This window comes from Pygocentrus nattereri, chromosome 4 (assembly GCF_015220715.1).
Source record: "Pygocentrus nattereri isolate fPygNat1 chromosome 4, fPygNat1.pri, whole genome shotgun sequence".
Classification (NCBI taxonomy): Eukaryota; Metazoa; Chordata; class Actinopteri; order Characiformes; family Serrasalmidae; genus Pygocentrus; species Pygocentrus nattereri.
The window spans coordinates 35074034-35086873 of record NC_051214.1 but is presented as its reverse complement, the minus strand read 5'-3'; the positions used below and the strand labels follow the sequence as shown (position 1 = coordinate 35086873).

The 12840-nt window shown below is 42.2% G+C and overlaps 2 protein-coding genes across 2 annotated transcripts; one reads left to right on the top strand and one right to left on the bottom strand.

Annotated features, from left to right (window-relative positions):
- Window positions 1-4983: 4983 nt before the first annotated feature.
- fkbp3 (FKBP prolyl isomerase 3) lies at window positions 4984-9166 on the top strand. The gene is made up of 7 exons (XM_017683088.2): window positions 4984-5135; window positions 5626-5727; window positions 5855-5962; window positions 6100-6235; window positions 8265-8332; window positions 8421-8518; window positions 8847-9166. The coding sequence occupies exons 1-7, from the start codon at window positions 5031-5033 to the stop codon at window positions 8899-8901; spliced, it is 672 nt and encodes a 223-aa protein (XP_017538577.1). The 5' UTR covers window positions 4984-5030; the 3' UTR covers window positions 8902-9166.
- Window positions 9167-9293: 127 nt separating this feature from the next.
- faua (FAU ubiquitin like and ribosomal protein S30 fusion a) lies at window positions 9294-12125 on the bottom strand. The gene is made up of 5 exons (XM_017683102.2): window positions 11998-12125; window positions 10626-10708; window positions 10374-10518; window positions 9793-9848; window positions 9294-9470 (listed from the first exon to the last, which is right to left on the bottom strand). The coding sequence occupies exons 2-5, from the start codon at window positions 10698-10700 to the stop codon at window positions 9345-9347; spliced, it is 402 nt and encodes a 133-aa protein (XP_017538591.1). The 5' UTR covers window positions 10701-10708; window positions 11998-12125; the 3' UTR covers window positions 9294-9344.
- Window positions 12126-12840: the final 715 nt, after the last annotated feature.

Below are 12840 nucleotides of genomic sequence, written 5' to 3'. Positions count from 1 at the left end.
TGATCTCCACCAGGGAAATGGATCTTGACACGCTAGAGGCCTCCGGCCCTGACTCCTTTGAGGGAGGCATGTCTCCTGGATTAAGGAGTTCTTCAAAGTGCTCCTTCTGCCGACCGACAATATCCTCACTTGAAGTCAGAGTTTCTCCACACTTGCCAAATACAGCTTGGGTGCAGCCACCCTGATCACTCCTGAATCACCGGACAGTTGTCCAGAACCTCCTTGAAGCCGACCAACCCAAAGTCTTTTTCCGTGGCTTCACCAAACTCCTCCCACGCCCTGAATTTTGCTTCTGTCACCACTTTTTTCACCTGTTGGTACCTATCTGCTGAGTCGGGAGTCCTTCGGGCCATCCAGTCCCTAAAGGCCTCTTTCTTCAGCTTGACGGCCTCCCTCACCACTGGTGTCCACCAGGGGGTTCTTGGGGTACCGCCCTGACAGGTATCCACAAGCTTTTGGCCACAGCTATGCCTGGCAGCTTCCACAATCGAGGTTTTGAACAGGGTCCATTCAGACTCCATGTCCCCTACCTCCCCCCGGGACATGAGAAAAGCTCTCCCGGAGGTGGGAGTCAAAATCATTCCAAACAGGGGCCTCCAAGCACACCCTCACTGTTCGGCCTAACAGGTCTGACCATCAGTCTTCCTTGCCATCTGATCCAACTCACCACCAGATGGTGATCAGTTGACAGCTCAGCACCTCTCTTTACCTGAGTGTCCAGAACATATGGTCCCAAGTCAGATGAAACGTCAACAAAGTTAATCATTGACCTCTGACCCAAGGAGCTCTGGCACACACTTATGAACATCCTTGTGTTCGAACTTGGTGTTCGTTATGGACAATCCATGCCTGGCACAGAAGTCCAATAACAATTCATCATTCGGGTTTAGATCGGGCAGGCCGTTCTTCCCAATCATGCCTCTCCAGGTCTCCAAGTCATTGCCAACATGAGCGTTGAAGTCCCCTGGTAAGACTATGGAGTCTGTAGGCGGGACACTTTACAGAACCCTGCCAACTCACTCCAAGAAGGCCAAATACTCTGACCTGTTGTTTGGTGCATAAGCACACACAACAGTCAGAGTTTTCCTCTCTGCGATTTTAATTTGCATTGAGACGACCCTCTCGTCCACCGGGACAAACTCCAACTGCACGGCCGCCAGCTGGGGACTCATGAGTATCCCCACTCCGGCCCGGCACCTCTCACCCTGTGCAACCCCTGAGTAGGAGAGGGACCAACCCCTATCCAGGAGTTTGGTTCCAGAGCCGACACTGTGGGTGGAGGTGAGCCCAACTATATCTAGTTGGTACCTCTCAACCTCCTGCACAAGCTCTGGCTCCTTATCCCCCCGGTGAGGTTACATTCCACTTGCCAAGAGCTAGTTTCTGCCACAGGGGCCTAGGCCACCAAGGGCCCCCTTGCAATCTCCCACTGCCTGTGCAGCACTGCATCGCTCCCCCATGCTGGAGCATGTGGGTGGTGGGCCCACTTGGTCTCCCCACATTGCCTCTTCGGGCTGAGCCCAGCCAGGTTACTTGGGCTGCCTCCATGGGTAGGTCCCGTTGACCCTTTCTGACCCTTTTGGATCGCGTTAGTCACGTTAGGTCTTCACTCCAGACCTGTACGCCCTCGGAGACCCTACCAGGAGCATATTGCTCCTGACGACTTAGCTCTGAAGATCCCTAGACCACACAAGTCCTTCCGCCATGACAAGGCCCTGATCCAGGAAGGGTAAAACTAAAATTATTAGAATAAAATGTAAATAATTAGGATGCCCTTAATGTGCGTATGCCATTACCTGCTATATTATTTAACCAGATTTTGTGTGCTAATTCTGTGCTGCTAATTATTTCAGTGCTATAATCATTTAAGCTATGGGTCAGCAAAGAAACCCAAAAAATTAAAAACTAAAGTTTCATTTGTAAGAGTTAGAACTAGCACCCCAATTGTGGATCAGACTCACAGTCAGCTGATGAGAACTTAAATGGTTGCTCCACTTGGGAGCCCAGAATGGGCTCATCAGTCATCATGTCAAGTTGATGCAAATGTAATAACTGTTTGATAATTATAATGCAATGTAACTTTTGCCCGACTCTGAAACATAATCTGAGCTTGGTTATGTACAGCAATGGGTGGGGGAAAATAATGTTTCACACCCCCCATGACCATCATCACTCAGCTAGCTCAGATGGGAGTAAAAACGGCTAAAAACGAAAAGCTAAAATAGTTTCTAATCACTTACCCATAACGTTTCTTTAATTTTAGAAAGTAGAAGGATCTATTTCACTAAAAAAACAAAGAAAACTCAATTATATATTTCCTTTTTTTCTACAGCAAACGGGTTTTTTGGGCAGCAGGAGGCGGGCATTACTGCTAGAGCGTGATGATTGATTGGCGAGCGGAGCAGCTCATTGGCTGTTCACGCTCACTGACATCATGAACATACATGAGGCGCCGTTTTAAACTCCTATAACTCGAGTGTAAAATCTCTTAAACATATACAAGCGGTGTTCAAATGTTTGTCAGGAAATGATTGCATTATTTTACATAAAAAATGTTTAAGCATTTATAAACTATGATTTTGGTCAAATGCTCCATATCAACCCATTCATTTTGGACTTACTCGGGACCCCCCTCTAGCGTTTGAGAAAACCGGAGGACATTGCAGAGTGGGAATTCTCCTCTCTACAAGTTCTCTGATAACATCACTGGTTTTTCACAAACACTGTATCACTCCGCTGAGACGCTGTTGCTAAGCAACGACTTTGCTAGGAGATGCTCAAGCTATTTCAACGTTTTTACTTCTTACGTAGCGCAGAATAAACAAAAAAATTATACTTTTAAGAATACATTTGACCTACAGTCGATTTGGTAAGACTCTGAAGATGAGACTACACTAAATTCCCAAACTGTCAGTTGGTCTGTGTGGAGCGGGAGAACGAACTGCGGCTGTGCAGCGAGTGAGCAGAGATCATAGCAACAAGCTGCTTGTTAAGGAACTATAATTTGGCGGAAGGAATCGCTAACATTGAAATATATTAAATGCCACATTCACGGCACAATTTATTAATTTCTTACTTTAATTATTTAATTGTTATGTAAAAGCGATCGAACACTGGAGATCGTGTATTATCGCTAACACGAGCTCCAGTATTCTCTTGCTTAAATATCTCATAAATATGACACAGCATATCATAATTATGATTTGTTACCTCATAATAATAAGATTCTTCACTTGTTATCTCATAATAATGACCTAGTGTCTTATAATGATGAGAATTTTCTCATAATGTTGAGATACTAAGTTATAATTATGATGTGGTAAGTCATTATTATAAGACACTAAGCCATTATTATGTGAAGGTAACCTTGCTGAAAAAGGACAATTATAAACCGTTAGGATTAAAACCTAATGGTTTTGCTTTCTAATAAGAATTGACCACTAGTGTCCTGTAGAACACTTTTATATTCCATCAGGAAACCATGAAATGCATTTAGCATCAGCTATTGGTCACCTGATGATGAGAATCCTTTACATAGTGATGGCAACCCATTAAAAAGCCAAAACACATCACAAAACCAACAGAAACACTTCATGGTTTATATGGGATTTTTCAGCAGGAAAGTCATAATTATGAGAAAGTAAGTCATAATTATAAGAAGTCAGAAATGTGGGATACAAAGTCATAATTCTGACAAACCCATTATTATGAGACGATGTCACGATTATGAGATAATAAGTCATAACTAGATGTGCATTTCCTGAAGGAACTGCAAGAGTGCTTGAAAAGAGCTGCAAGTGTGTGTGTGTGTTTCTGTGTAGGTGAACAAGACCTCCTTAGGTGTGTGTCTGTTTGTGTGTGTCTGTGTGTGTCTGTGTGGTGAGTGTGTGAGGGACAGATGTATGTGTTTGGGGGTTGGTCATTCAAATTAACTGTCACTCTGTTATTATGCAGCTCTTAGTGGAGAAGCCTTGTTTGAGTCCGATTTGCACCCTCTGAACAAACAGTCATAACTCTGGAAATGTTTACTCTATCGCTTAACCGGATAGATGGTGTGAGATAAAACCCCTTGAGGATTATTTTGGTGTAATGTTGTGTGTATTGAGAAGAAAATGTCTGAGTTATAACAAGTTAAACACAGAGAAAATCTTGAAATAAGCAGATTCTGATTTTGAGAAATTTACATGAGGCAGTCTTCTGTGCCTAGTGCCAAACAAATGCTCATAACTCTAACGCTAATTGATAAAATTATGAGATATTTTGAGGTTTCAGAAAGGACCGGTTTATCTACCATTTAAAACTGAAATGGAGTTCCTAGGTGTAAGTTTAAGGATTGTAAAGCAGATTCCCTGCATGACCGCTGTGTCTGTGAGACTGAGTGGCCTGCTGTGACGTCGTCGATGTCAGTTAGAATTTGAAGTTCTAGAACATTCCGCCTTTCATTCTTATGGGAGGTTTTTAATTTTTAAACTTAATTTGATTAAAAACTACAAATCCGATCAACTCCAAAAATACATAGCACAAGTCACAGCGCCGAGACCTTCGAAACGCAGTTTGAACGGAGTCTGTACGTTAAGCGGTTCGGGCTGTATTAAGTATAAAGTGTGGAAGAAGAATAAGAAGTATGAGAGATAACAATAACTTTTTCAAGCACTCTAATTATGGAAAACTATATTATGACTTACTAAATGGCTATATTTTTTCCAGTGGCAGAAACGGGGTTCCACGAGCTTCAGATCCATGGCAAAGTACGTTGACTTGGAGGTAACTTACAAAATACATTATACCAGAGACGATATTGGTTATAATGAACAGGGAGACACCAATATACCGTCGTGTCAACACAGACAGACCGGTGCGTAGGAATCTGTTATTGTTCTATTTCTCGCGAAAATGAAACCCTGTCAGTGCTTATGACAATAAACTACAACTGACTGTAATACGGCGCTGAGGCACGGGGCAGCATAAAGTGCGCTGATTGGCTCTTAGACAGACGCGTGGAGTGAAAGGTCGTGAAGTTTGTGAGGAAAATGGCTGCTGAACCAACACGAGAATGGAGCGATGAGAAGCTGAAAAGTGACGATGTGCCCAAAAAAGATCTAATCAAGTTTATCCAGGATAACGCTTCCCACTCGGTATGCAGACTTCGCCGCCCAGCCGAGGAATTCTTTGTCTTTTTAGTTGCTGTGCCGCAGAAGCATGAGAGCAGGCTAAGGTTAGCCTGGTGTCCACAGCTGCATGATAGCCTACGTGCTGTAACAGAGGATCACATGTGGGAGTCTCCTCTCTGAACTCATTCTCCTGCCTTAAAAAAGAAAAAAAAAGAATAGAACTGGCTGTAACCCAGCAGTCCAGTGTATATGTGCATGTTACTAAACGTTCCCGAATGAAAATGTTTGTGTCTCCAGTACAGAGCAGTGTGAACGCAGCTAAAGTTAGCATCTTGGTAATTTTCCGTTCCTCCTTAAATGGTACGGCAGCTCCACTATGGCGCCTGTACAGAAGGTGCAGCAGCTGCTGGACCACTTAAGGTGGAGCCGAAACCTTCGAAAACAGATTTAGTAGTAACTTAATCTAAGTGTGAGTGGGCAGATTTTCGTGCAATGTTTTTCTATATTCTTTCAGTTTCTTGCCGAGCACAAACTTCTGGGTAATATCAAGAATGTCGCAAAGACTGCAAAAAAGGAGCAGCTCATTGTAGCCTACAATCAGCTCTTCGAGAGCAAGGTAAGCATTAGACAAAGGGATTCACTGTGAAATGACTAGATTTTACTTAATTTCAAGATTTGTCCTCCAAACTGAATGGCTTCGCTCAGCATGACCGAGGTAGGTTAACTGTGTCTGCCATCGACAGAGATTTAAAGGCACAGAAGTGGAGGAAGTGACTCAGGATGTGAAAGCTGTGAAAATTGAAGACAAGAACAAAGAAACAAAGACAGACGTTGCAGAAGTTGTGGATGAGGTAGGTTATCTCACTTGGGCATGACACAATCTGACATGGATAAAATATAGATTGACAGTATGCTGTTTGGTGTTACAGTTGATTCATTCCAATTTAAGCACACTGCATAGTTCCTTTCATTTATTTCGATTGAACAGGGACCCCCCAGGTTCACAAAGGCAGTACTAAAGAAAGGAGACAAGACTAACTTCCCTAAAAAGGGTGATACAGTGGCATGTTGGTATACTGGCACACTTGAGGATGGTACCGTCTTTGACACCAACATCCCTACTGGTAGGTGTTCTACTGTTTTTTCCCCCCAAACGTATTATACACTGCTCAAAAAAAAAAAAAAAAAAAAAAAAAACAGGGAAATCAAATAATACATCCTAGATCTGAATGAATTAAATATTCTCATTGAATACTTTGTTCTGTACAAAGTTGAATGTGTTGACAATCACAAAAAAAAAATGGAAATCAAATTTATTAACCAATGGAGGCCTGGATTTGGAGTCACACACACACACACAACATTAACGTGGAAAAACACACTACAGGCTGATCCAACTTTGATGTGATGTCCTTAAAACAAGTCAAAATGAGGCTCACTATTGTGTGTGGCCTCCACATGCCTGTATGACCTCCCTACAATGCCTTGATGTCCCAGATGTGCTCAGTCGGATTCAAGTCTGGGGAACGGGCGGGCCAGTCCATAGCTTCAATGCCTTCATCTTGCAGGAACTGCTGACACACTCCAGCCACATGAGGTCTAGCATTGTCCTGCATTAGGAGGAACCCAGGGCCAACCGCACCAGCATATGGTCTCACAAGGGATCTGAGGATCTCATCTCGATACGTAATGGCAGTCAGGCTACCTCTGGCGAGCACATGGAGGGCTGTGCGGCCCTCCAAAGAAATGCCACGCCACACCGTTACTGACCCACTGCCAAACCGGTCATGCTGAAGGATGTTGCAGGCAGCAGATCGCTCTTCACGGCGTCTCCAGACTCACGTCACGTCCGTCACATGTGCTCATGTGTACCTGCTTTCATCGGTGAAGAGCACAGGGCGCCAGTGGCGAATTTGCCAATCCTGGTGTTCTCTGGCAAATGCCAAGCGTCCTGCACGGTGTTGGGCTGTGAGCACAACCCCTATCTGTGGACGTCAGGTCCTCATACCATCCTCATGGAGTTGGTTTCTAACCATTTGTGCAGACACATGCACATTTGTGGCCTGCTGGAGGTCATTTTGCAGGGCTCTGACAGTGCTCCTCCTGTTCCTCCTTGCACAAAGGTGGAGGTAGCGGTCCTGCCGCTGGGTTGTTGCCCTCCTACGGCCTCCTCCACGTCTCCTGGTGTACTGGCCTGTCTCCTGGTAGCGCCTCCAGCCTCTGGACACTACGCTGACAGACACAGTAAACCTTCTTGCCACAGCTCGCATTGATGTGCCATCCTGGATGAGCTGCACTACCTGAGCCACTTGTGTGGGTTGTAGAGTCCGTCTCATGCTACTACGAGTGTGAAAGCACCACCAACATTCAAAAGTGACTAAAACATCAGCCAGAAAGCATCAGTCAGTACTGAGAAGTGGTCTGTGGTCCCCACCTGCAGAACCACTCCTTTATTGAGTGTGTCTTGCTAATTGCCAATAATTTCCACCTGTTGTCTGTTCCATTTGCACAACAGCTGTGAAATTGATTGTCAATCAGTGTTGCTTCCTAAGTGGACAGTTTGATTTCACAGAAGCTTGATTTACTTGGAGTTATATTGTGTTGTTTGTGTTCCCTTTATTTTTTTAAGCTTTGTATATATAGCCATGTGCAAAAGTTCAAATACTTCTTTTCAAATTAAAATTAAATTTTGTTGATATTTGGTGCACAACCTCTACAGAGAAAAAACTTAAGTATGGCATTTTCTACAAATTTTAGGGCAGTTTCTATTGATTTTATGAGTTTTAACAAGTTGGGAAGACACACACACAGAATATCACTATATGCCTTTACAAGATTTATGTTGACCCTAAAAATGTTTTAGTATAACTCCATACAAAGGAGAAAAAATTTGTCTCCATCGTGTTTTACACCATATGGAATGGAAACGCCCAACTGTCCTTATATTGCATGAAAAGCTCATGAAGGATGGATCAATAAAAATGGGCTAAAATTACTTGGAAACACTAGAAACACTTTTCCCCTCTTTTTAAAAGTTACTGTTTCATAGATACATGATTTGTCACAACACTGATTTAGATAAATCATACAAAGATAATTGCCCTGATTGGGTATTTGGTGGATGAATGGTAATTTCCGCTACCGTCTTTGCAGCTGCACGGAAAAAGAAACAAGCCAAACCACTTTCTTTTAAGGTTGGGCTGGGCAAAGTTATCAGAGGGGTGAGTTTTTCTGTTCATCATGTAAAAATATTAAAGTATACAGAATTTCAGTCCCAGCTTTTTAATATTTATTTTCACACATTTACAGTGGGATGAGGGTCTCCTGACCATGAGTAAAGGCGAGACAGCACGGCTGGAAATCGAATCCGAGTGGGCTTATGGTAAAAAGGGTCTTCCTGATTCCAAGTATCCTTTTCTAGTGTCTTCACTGTATGGCTGTTGATATTGATTTTGGACAGGTTGATTAACCGCAGTTTCATCACTGACCAAAAGAATGTCGAGTAATTTCTTTCATTAAAATTATAAGGGCAATATTTGAGGATTACAGAATAAAGTTAACAAAAAGCCCTTTTTATCCTGTTGTATGTACTACTAGATGATTTCTGCAATGTGCATGCCATAGCCTCCAATACGTGCATATGAATTGAATTTTTAAATTCAGTGACAATCCTGATGTGTGATGTATAATCTGAATATTTCGGTGCCTTTTTTCTTAACCATTTTTTTTTACCAGAATTCCACCAAATGCTAAACTTATTTTTGAGGTTGAATTGGTATCCATTGATTAATACATGGATAAACTAGCGTGCACTGGCCAAGAATTGTGCATGTCAAGCTGCCCCACGTTCTCAAGTTTCAACAGAGAAAGACTAACCATTATCACAGGAGGTTTTGGTGAGGTCATGTTTGTGTTGGCCTTCATGTTAAAACTTACTACTGTGAAAATCAACAACTATTCCTCTTTACATTACTGAGGAGTGCCTCCCTTTTTGTTGTCCTTGTATTATTATTTTGCATGTTCTGAAAAGTTACAATAAAAGATATTGAACTAAAGGTTGTTTTTTTTTTTTTTTTTATTTAACCACACCTACCATTATTATAGACCATATGAATCCAAAGTGAATATAAAAATGGTGTGAGGAACCACTGAAAACCTTAATTTAACAAAGTTACCAGACCATTTTTATGTTCAAGCTGCAGCTTTATTATGAACAAGTTTCTCTACAAGACTTTAGGAGTTGGCATTGGGACCCTTCTTCTTTCCAAAGGTGGGCACCACATTCACAAAGCGACGGTTGTACTGAATGCGGCGCTTAGCACGGCCCGTCTTCTTTTTCTTCTTCTCCTGTTTGTCCACCTAAAAACAAGAGGAACATGGGTTGATAGTTTTCAAAACACTTCTAAAGCCATGTCTGTCAAACTTGACTATGAGTAGAAACCAAAAGCTTAAAAGGCATATTTCACAAATTACTACTTATTCATGCAGCATGCCCTGCATACCAACTCCATTAGGTTTGTTTGGCAGGGGATCTGGCAAAGCAATATGTAAGCAAACCTCTACAGTCTTCTTTCTAGAATAAAGCTAACTCAATACCATAAAAGTGCAACATATTCTCTCAGAGAGAGAGAGAGAAGCAGCATGAAAATACATGCCTGCCAAAAATGGCCTTTACACTCACCTTGGGGGTCTGTCCTCGTACTTTACCAGCACGAGCCAGGGAACCGTGTACCTTACCTAGGAAGAGAAACAAAAGCAAAGCTCATTACAGCAACATCCTTTCCCAAAAAAAGTGATACCCAACTTAAAATCCATTACTACATAAAATCAAATGACCTCACAGTATACATTAAGCTTCCTGTCTACTCCACAATAACAGCAGGTTAGATTAAACGGAGCATATCGCTGCTGTCGGATCAAAACCTCGTATCTCCAAAATACTTTACAGGAGAAAGAAAAACATGCTTTATTTTTAATATAAGTCAATGGAAGCAGACATCTTTTTAAATCATTGAGTTTCTTTCGGTCTGTTTATCATGAAATTTACATACAATGTAAAAGGCAATAGGTATTTTCAGATTATGCCAAAAACTGTAAATTGACAAAAATGGAGACACAAGGTCTTGTTCCGACAGCAGCGATATACATCTTAATTTAAAATGCCTCGAATGAAGACACAGCATAAGAGTTTTGAGGAAGACTTCTTCAGCCAGAGAACAAGCTTTATAATGAGTGTTAAAATAATTTGATAATGTAACTTGCCTCCCAGAAGTCTGCCAACCACCTCAAGGGTGCAGTGCTCTGAAATGCCACAGTTCACAAGGACAGCATCATTTTCAAGTGGGGTACCAGCCAACATAAGCACCTGGTCCTCCACAGACACACCCTCCAATGTCTGGACATGGGCCTATAAAACATAACAGCTTCAGTCAGTTTTCAGCATAAACATCATAATACTAAACAAGTACTGAACTTAATGTTGCCTGGACTACCATCAAATACTAAATTCATCACCTTTAAATCCTGGACAGTCTCCTGTCCTGTCACCTCAAGGGTGTGTAGGTTCTGTGCACGGAGGAAGAGCTGCATGTTGATCTCTTGGGAGGGAAAAAAAAGTAATTATTTTCCAGCCACTGGAAGAATTTTCAATTTTAACTTACATCTTATGCAGGCGTTTCATTTTTCAACTGTTTGTGTCCAAAAGTTTGTAGGCCTGCCTGTCACCCATTTTCCCCCATAATAAAGAGTATTCATAGGATTTTTTTTTTCTGGGCTTCAGTGCTTCCCAACCTGAAACACCCACTGCCCTGCACACAGGAATATGAGTCTGTTCCCGCTAATTAGCTCATTACCAAGCCCTTCCTGAGTTGGATCGATGTTTTGCGGCAGGACAAAACAAATATGCATGGCAACGAAAGCTCCAGGATCAAAGTTGGGATCCTGTCTGTGCGGTGGATGCTGGAACACTGCTGTGAGGATTTGATGACAGTCACAAACACACTGCCGTGGTCAGGCACTGATGTTAAATGATTATTTCTGGACTACAAAAAGCACTCCAGCTCATCTCAAACGTACTGGACGGAGCTCCATCACCCCAGAGAACAGTTTCACTGCTCCACAGACCAGTGTTGAGAGGGCTTTACACCCCTCGAGCCAATCTGTGGCAGTTTAGGAGCGTCTTATTCTACTAGCAATGCTTTTCTATAGAGATTATTTAAGATAGGCATGTACAACCCAATGGGTGCACCTTAGATAAGCTCAATTAAAACGATCAGAACTGTGTCTGGACACCTTTTGACAGAGTATGCTTTGAAACGAGTGCTTTCCAATTCCGTACAAGAAACCGGTAAAGTCAGCTCGCTGGAAGTCACCATTAACCGATGCTAAAGAAGCATTAAGGCGTGAAAGCGGTCTCCATGTATGCGCGTTGCCATCTCACTCAAATTTAATATTCAGTAAATACAGTGGATTAATAGCTAACTGGCTAAAGTTGGGTGAAAAATATCTCGTCACCTCTCCTAACAGATGTTCCATTGTGGAGCAACTTCAACGGTGTGTTTCTGTGAAATATACACAGCTCAGATCTATTTACCGCTTATTGACGTTCTCGTACCCCGCGTTAGAAAACTGTACCCCGGCTAAAGTGAGTGAGAGCGCTTTAGCGGCTCCTCGCTAACGGCGCTTAGCTCACTAGCTACATGCAGCAGCAGCAGTAGCCCGAGACACGCGGTCAACAGAGAAGCCAAACGATCTGAATACACGGCTCAGCAGCCGGAAAACTCGTCAAACACACATTCTAAAGTTTTAGACTCAAACACTGTCTTATTCTCATACCACAGTGAAAGGCTAAAGCTGATAAATTAGTAAAGTAAGAGACGGGCCTTACGCCGCACGGTGCTCGTCGTTCCACAGTGAGCGAGGAAAGGACCTGCGCAGAGCGCGGTCTGCGCATGTGCGAGGAGAAGAATGCTGGGAAGCGGATACGTCACGTGTAGGCAACACCCAACAGTGCGACTGAGCTGAATACAGTATTGATGACTAACTACACACACACACACATTTCATTTGATTTTCACACATATAAATCAATTGATTTCAATGGACTCTTCCTATACGATTAATCTTGTACAAAGTTCTTCGTTGCTTATTCAGCTCTCTTTAAAACAACTGTTAAATCATGTACGAACTTCAATAACTTTAGGAATGTTTCACCTCCAGCATATTTAATTAAACTTAAACTGATGCTTGTTTTTTTCAGTATCCAAAGCACCCATACACTCCTACAGTTAATGGCTCGCGTTACTTTAACACTGGATGAGCAGATGTGTATCAATTCTAGACATTTAATTGTATAATCCAGGAGCGCATCTCAGTCGCTCGTTCCTTTTCAACCCAATACCAATATCAAAACCAATACTTTCTTGTGCAGAGGATCATTGTTAACTTCTTTAGTCATAAACCAGATGCTAGTCAATAGTGAAATCCAATAAAATGGACAATGAGTTGACATTTTATTTTAAAATGGCTCAAGCCTTGGTAAATCTGTTAATAAATGCACAAATGCTTACAAATACACACGTAAATACCAGTCGGGAAACAAGAGGGTATTATTAAAGATGTAAGATTGGTGTGTGGTGAAAATAGAACAGGGACAAATAGCTATTTAAATGCTCACTTGAACAATTGATCTCTTACAAAATCTTCTATGAATGTAGTTACAGACAGGTGC

What these genes read in the sequence shown, in the direction of transcription:
- fkbp3 (XM_017683088.2), top strand. Translation starts at nt 5,031, where the DNA reads ATGGCTGCTGAACCAACACGAGAATGGAGCGATGAGAAGCTGAAAAGT. An exon ending in TGACACCAACATCCCTACTG is followed by an intron (nt 6,236 to 8,264) that starts GTAGGTGTTCTA and finishes CCGTCTTTGCAG; the next exon opens with CTGCACGGAAAAAGAAACAA. An exon ending in TGGGCAAAGTTATCAGAGGG is followed by an intron (nt 8,333 to 8,420) that starts GTGAGTTTTTCT and finishes ACACATTTACAG; the next exon opens with TGGGATGAGGGTCTCCTGAC.
- faua (XM_017683102.2), bottom strand. Translation starts at nt 10,700, where the DNA reads ATGCAGCTCTTCCTCCGTGCACAGAACCTACACACCCTTGAGGTGACA. An exon ending in GGTTGGCAGACTTCTGGGAG is followed by an intron (nt 9,849 to 10,373) that starts GCAAGTTACATT and finishes TTCTCTTCCTAG; the next exon opens with GTAAGGTACACGGTTCCCTG. An exon ending in TACGAGGACAGACCCCCAAG is followed by an intron (nt 9,471 to 9,792) that starts GTGAGTGTAAAG and finishes TCTTGTTTTTAG; the next exon opens with GTGGACAAACAGGAGAAGAA.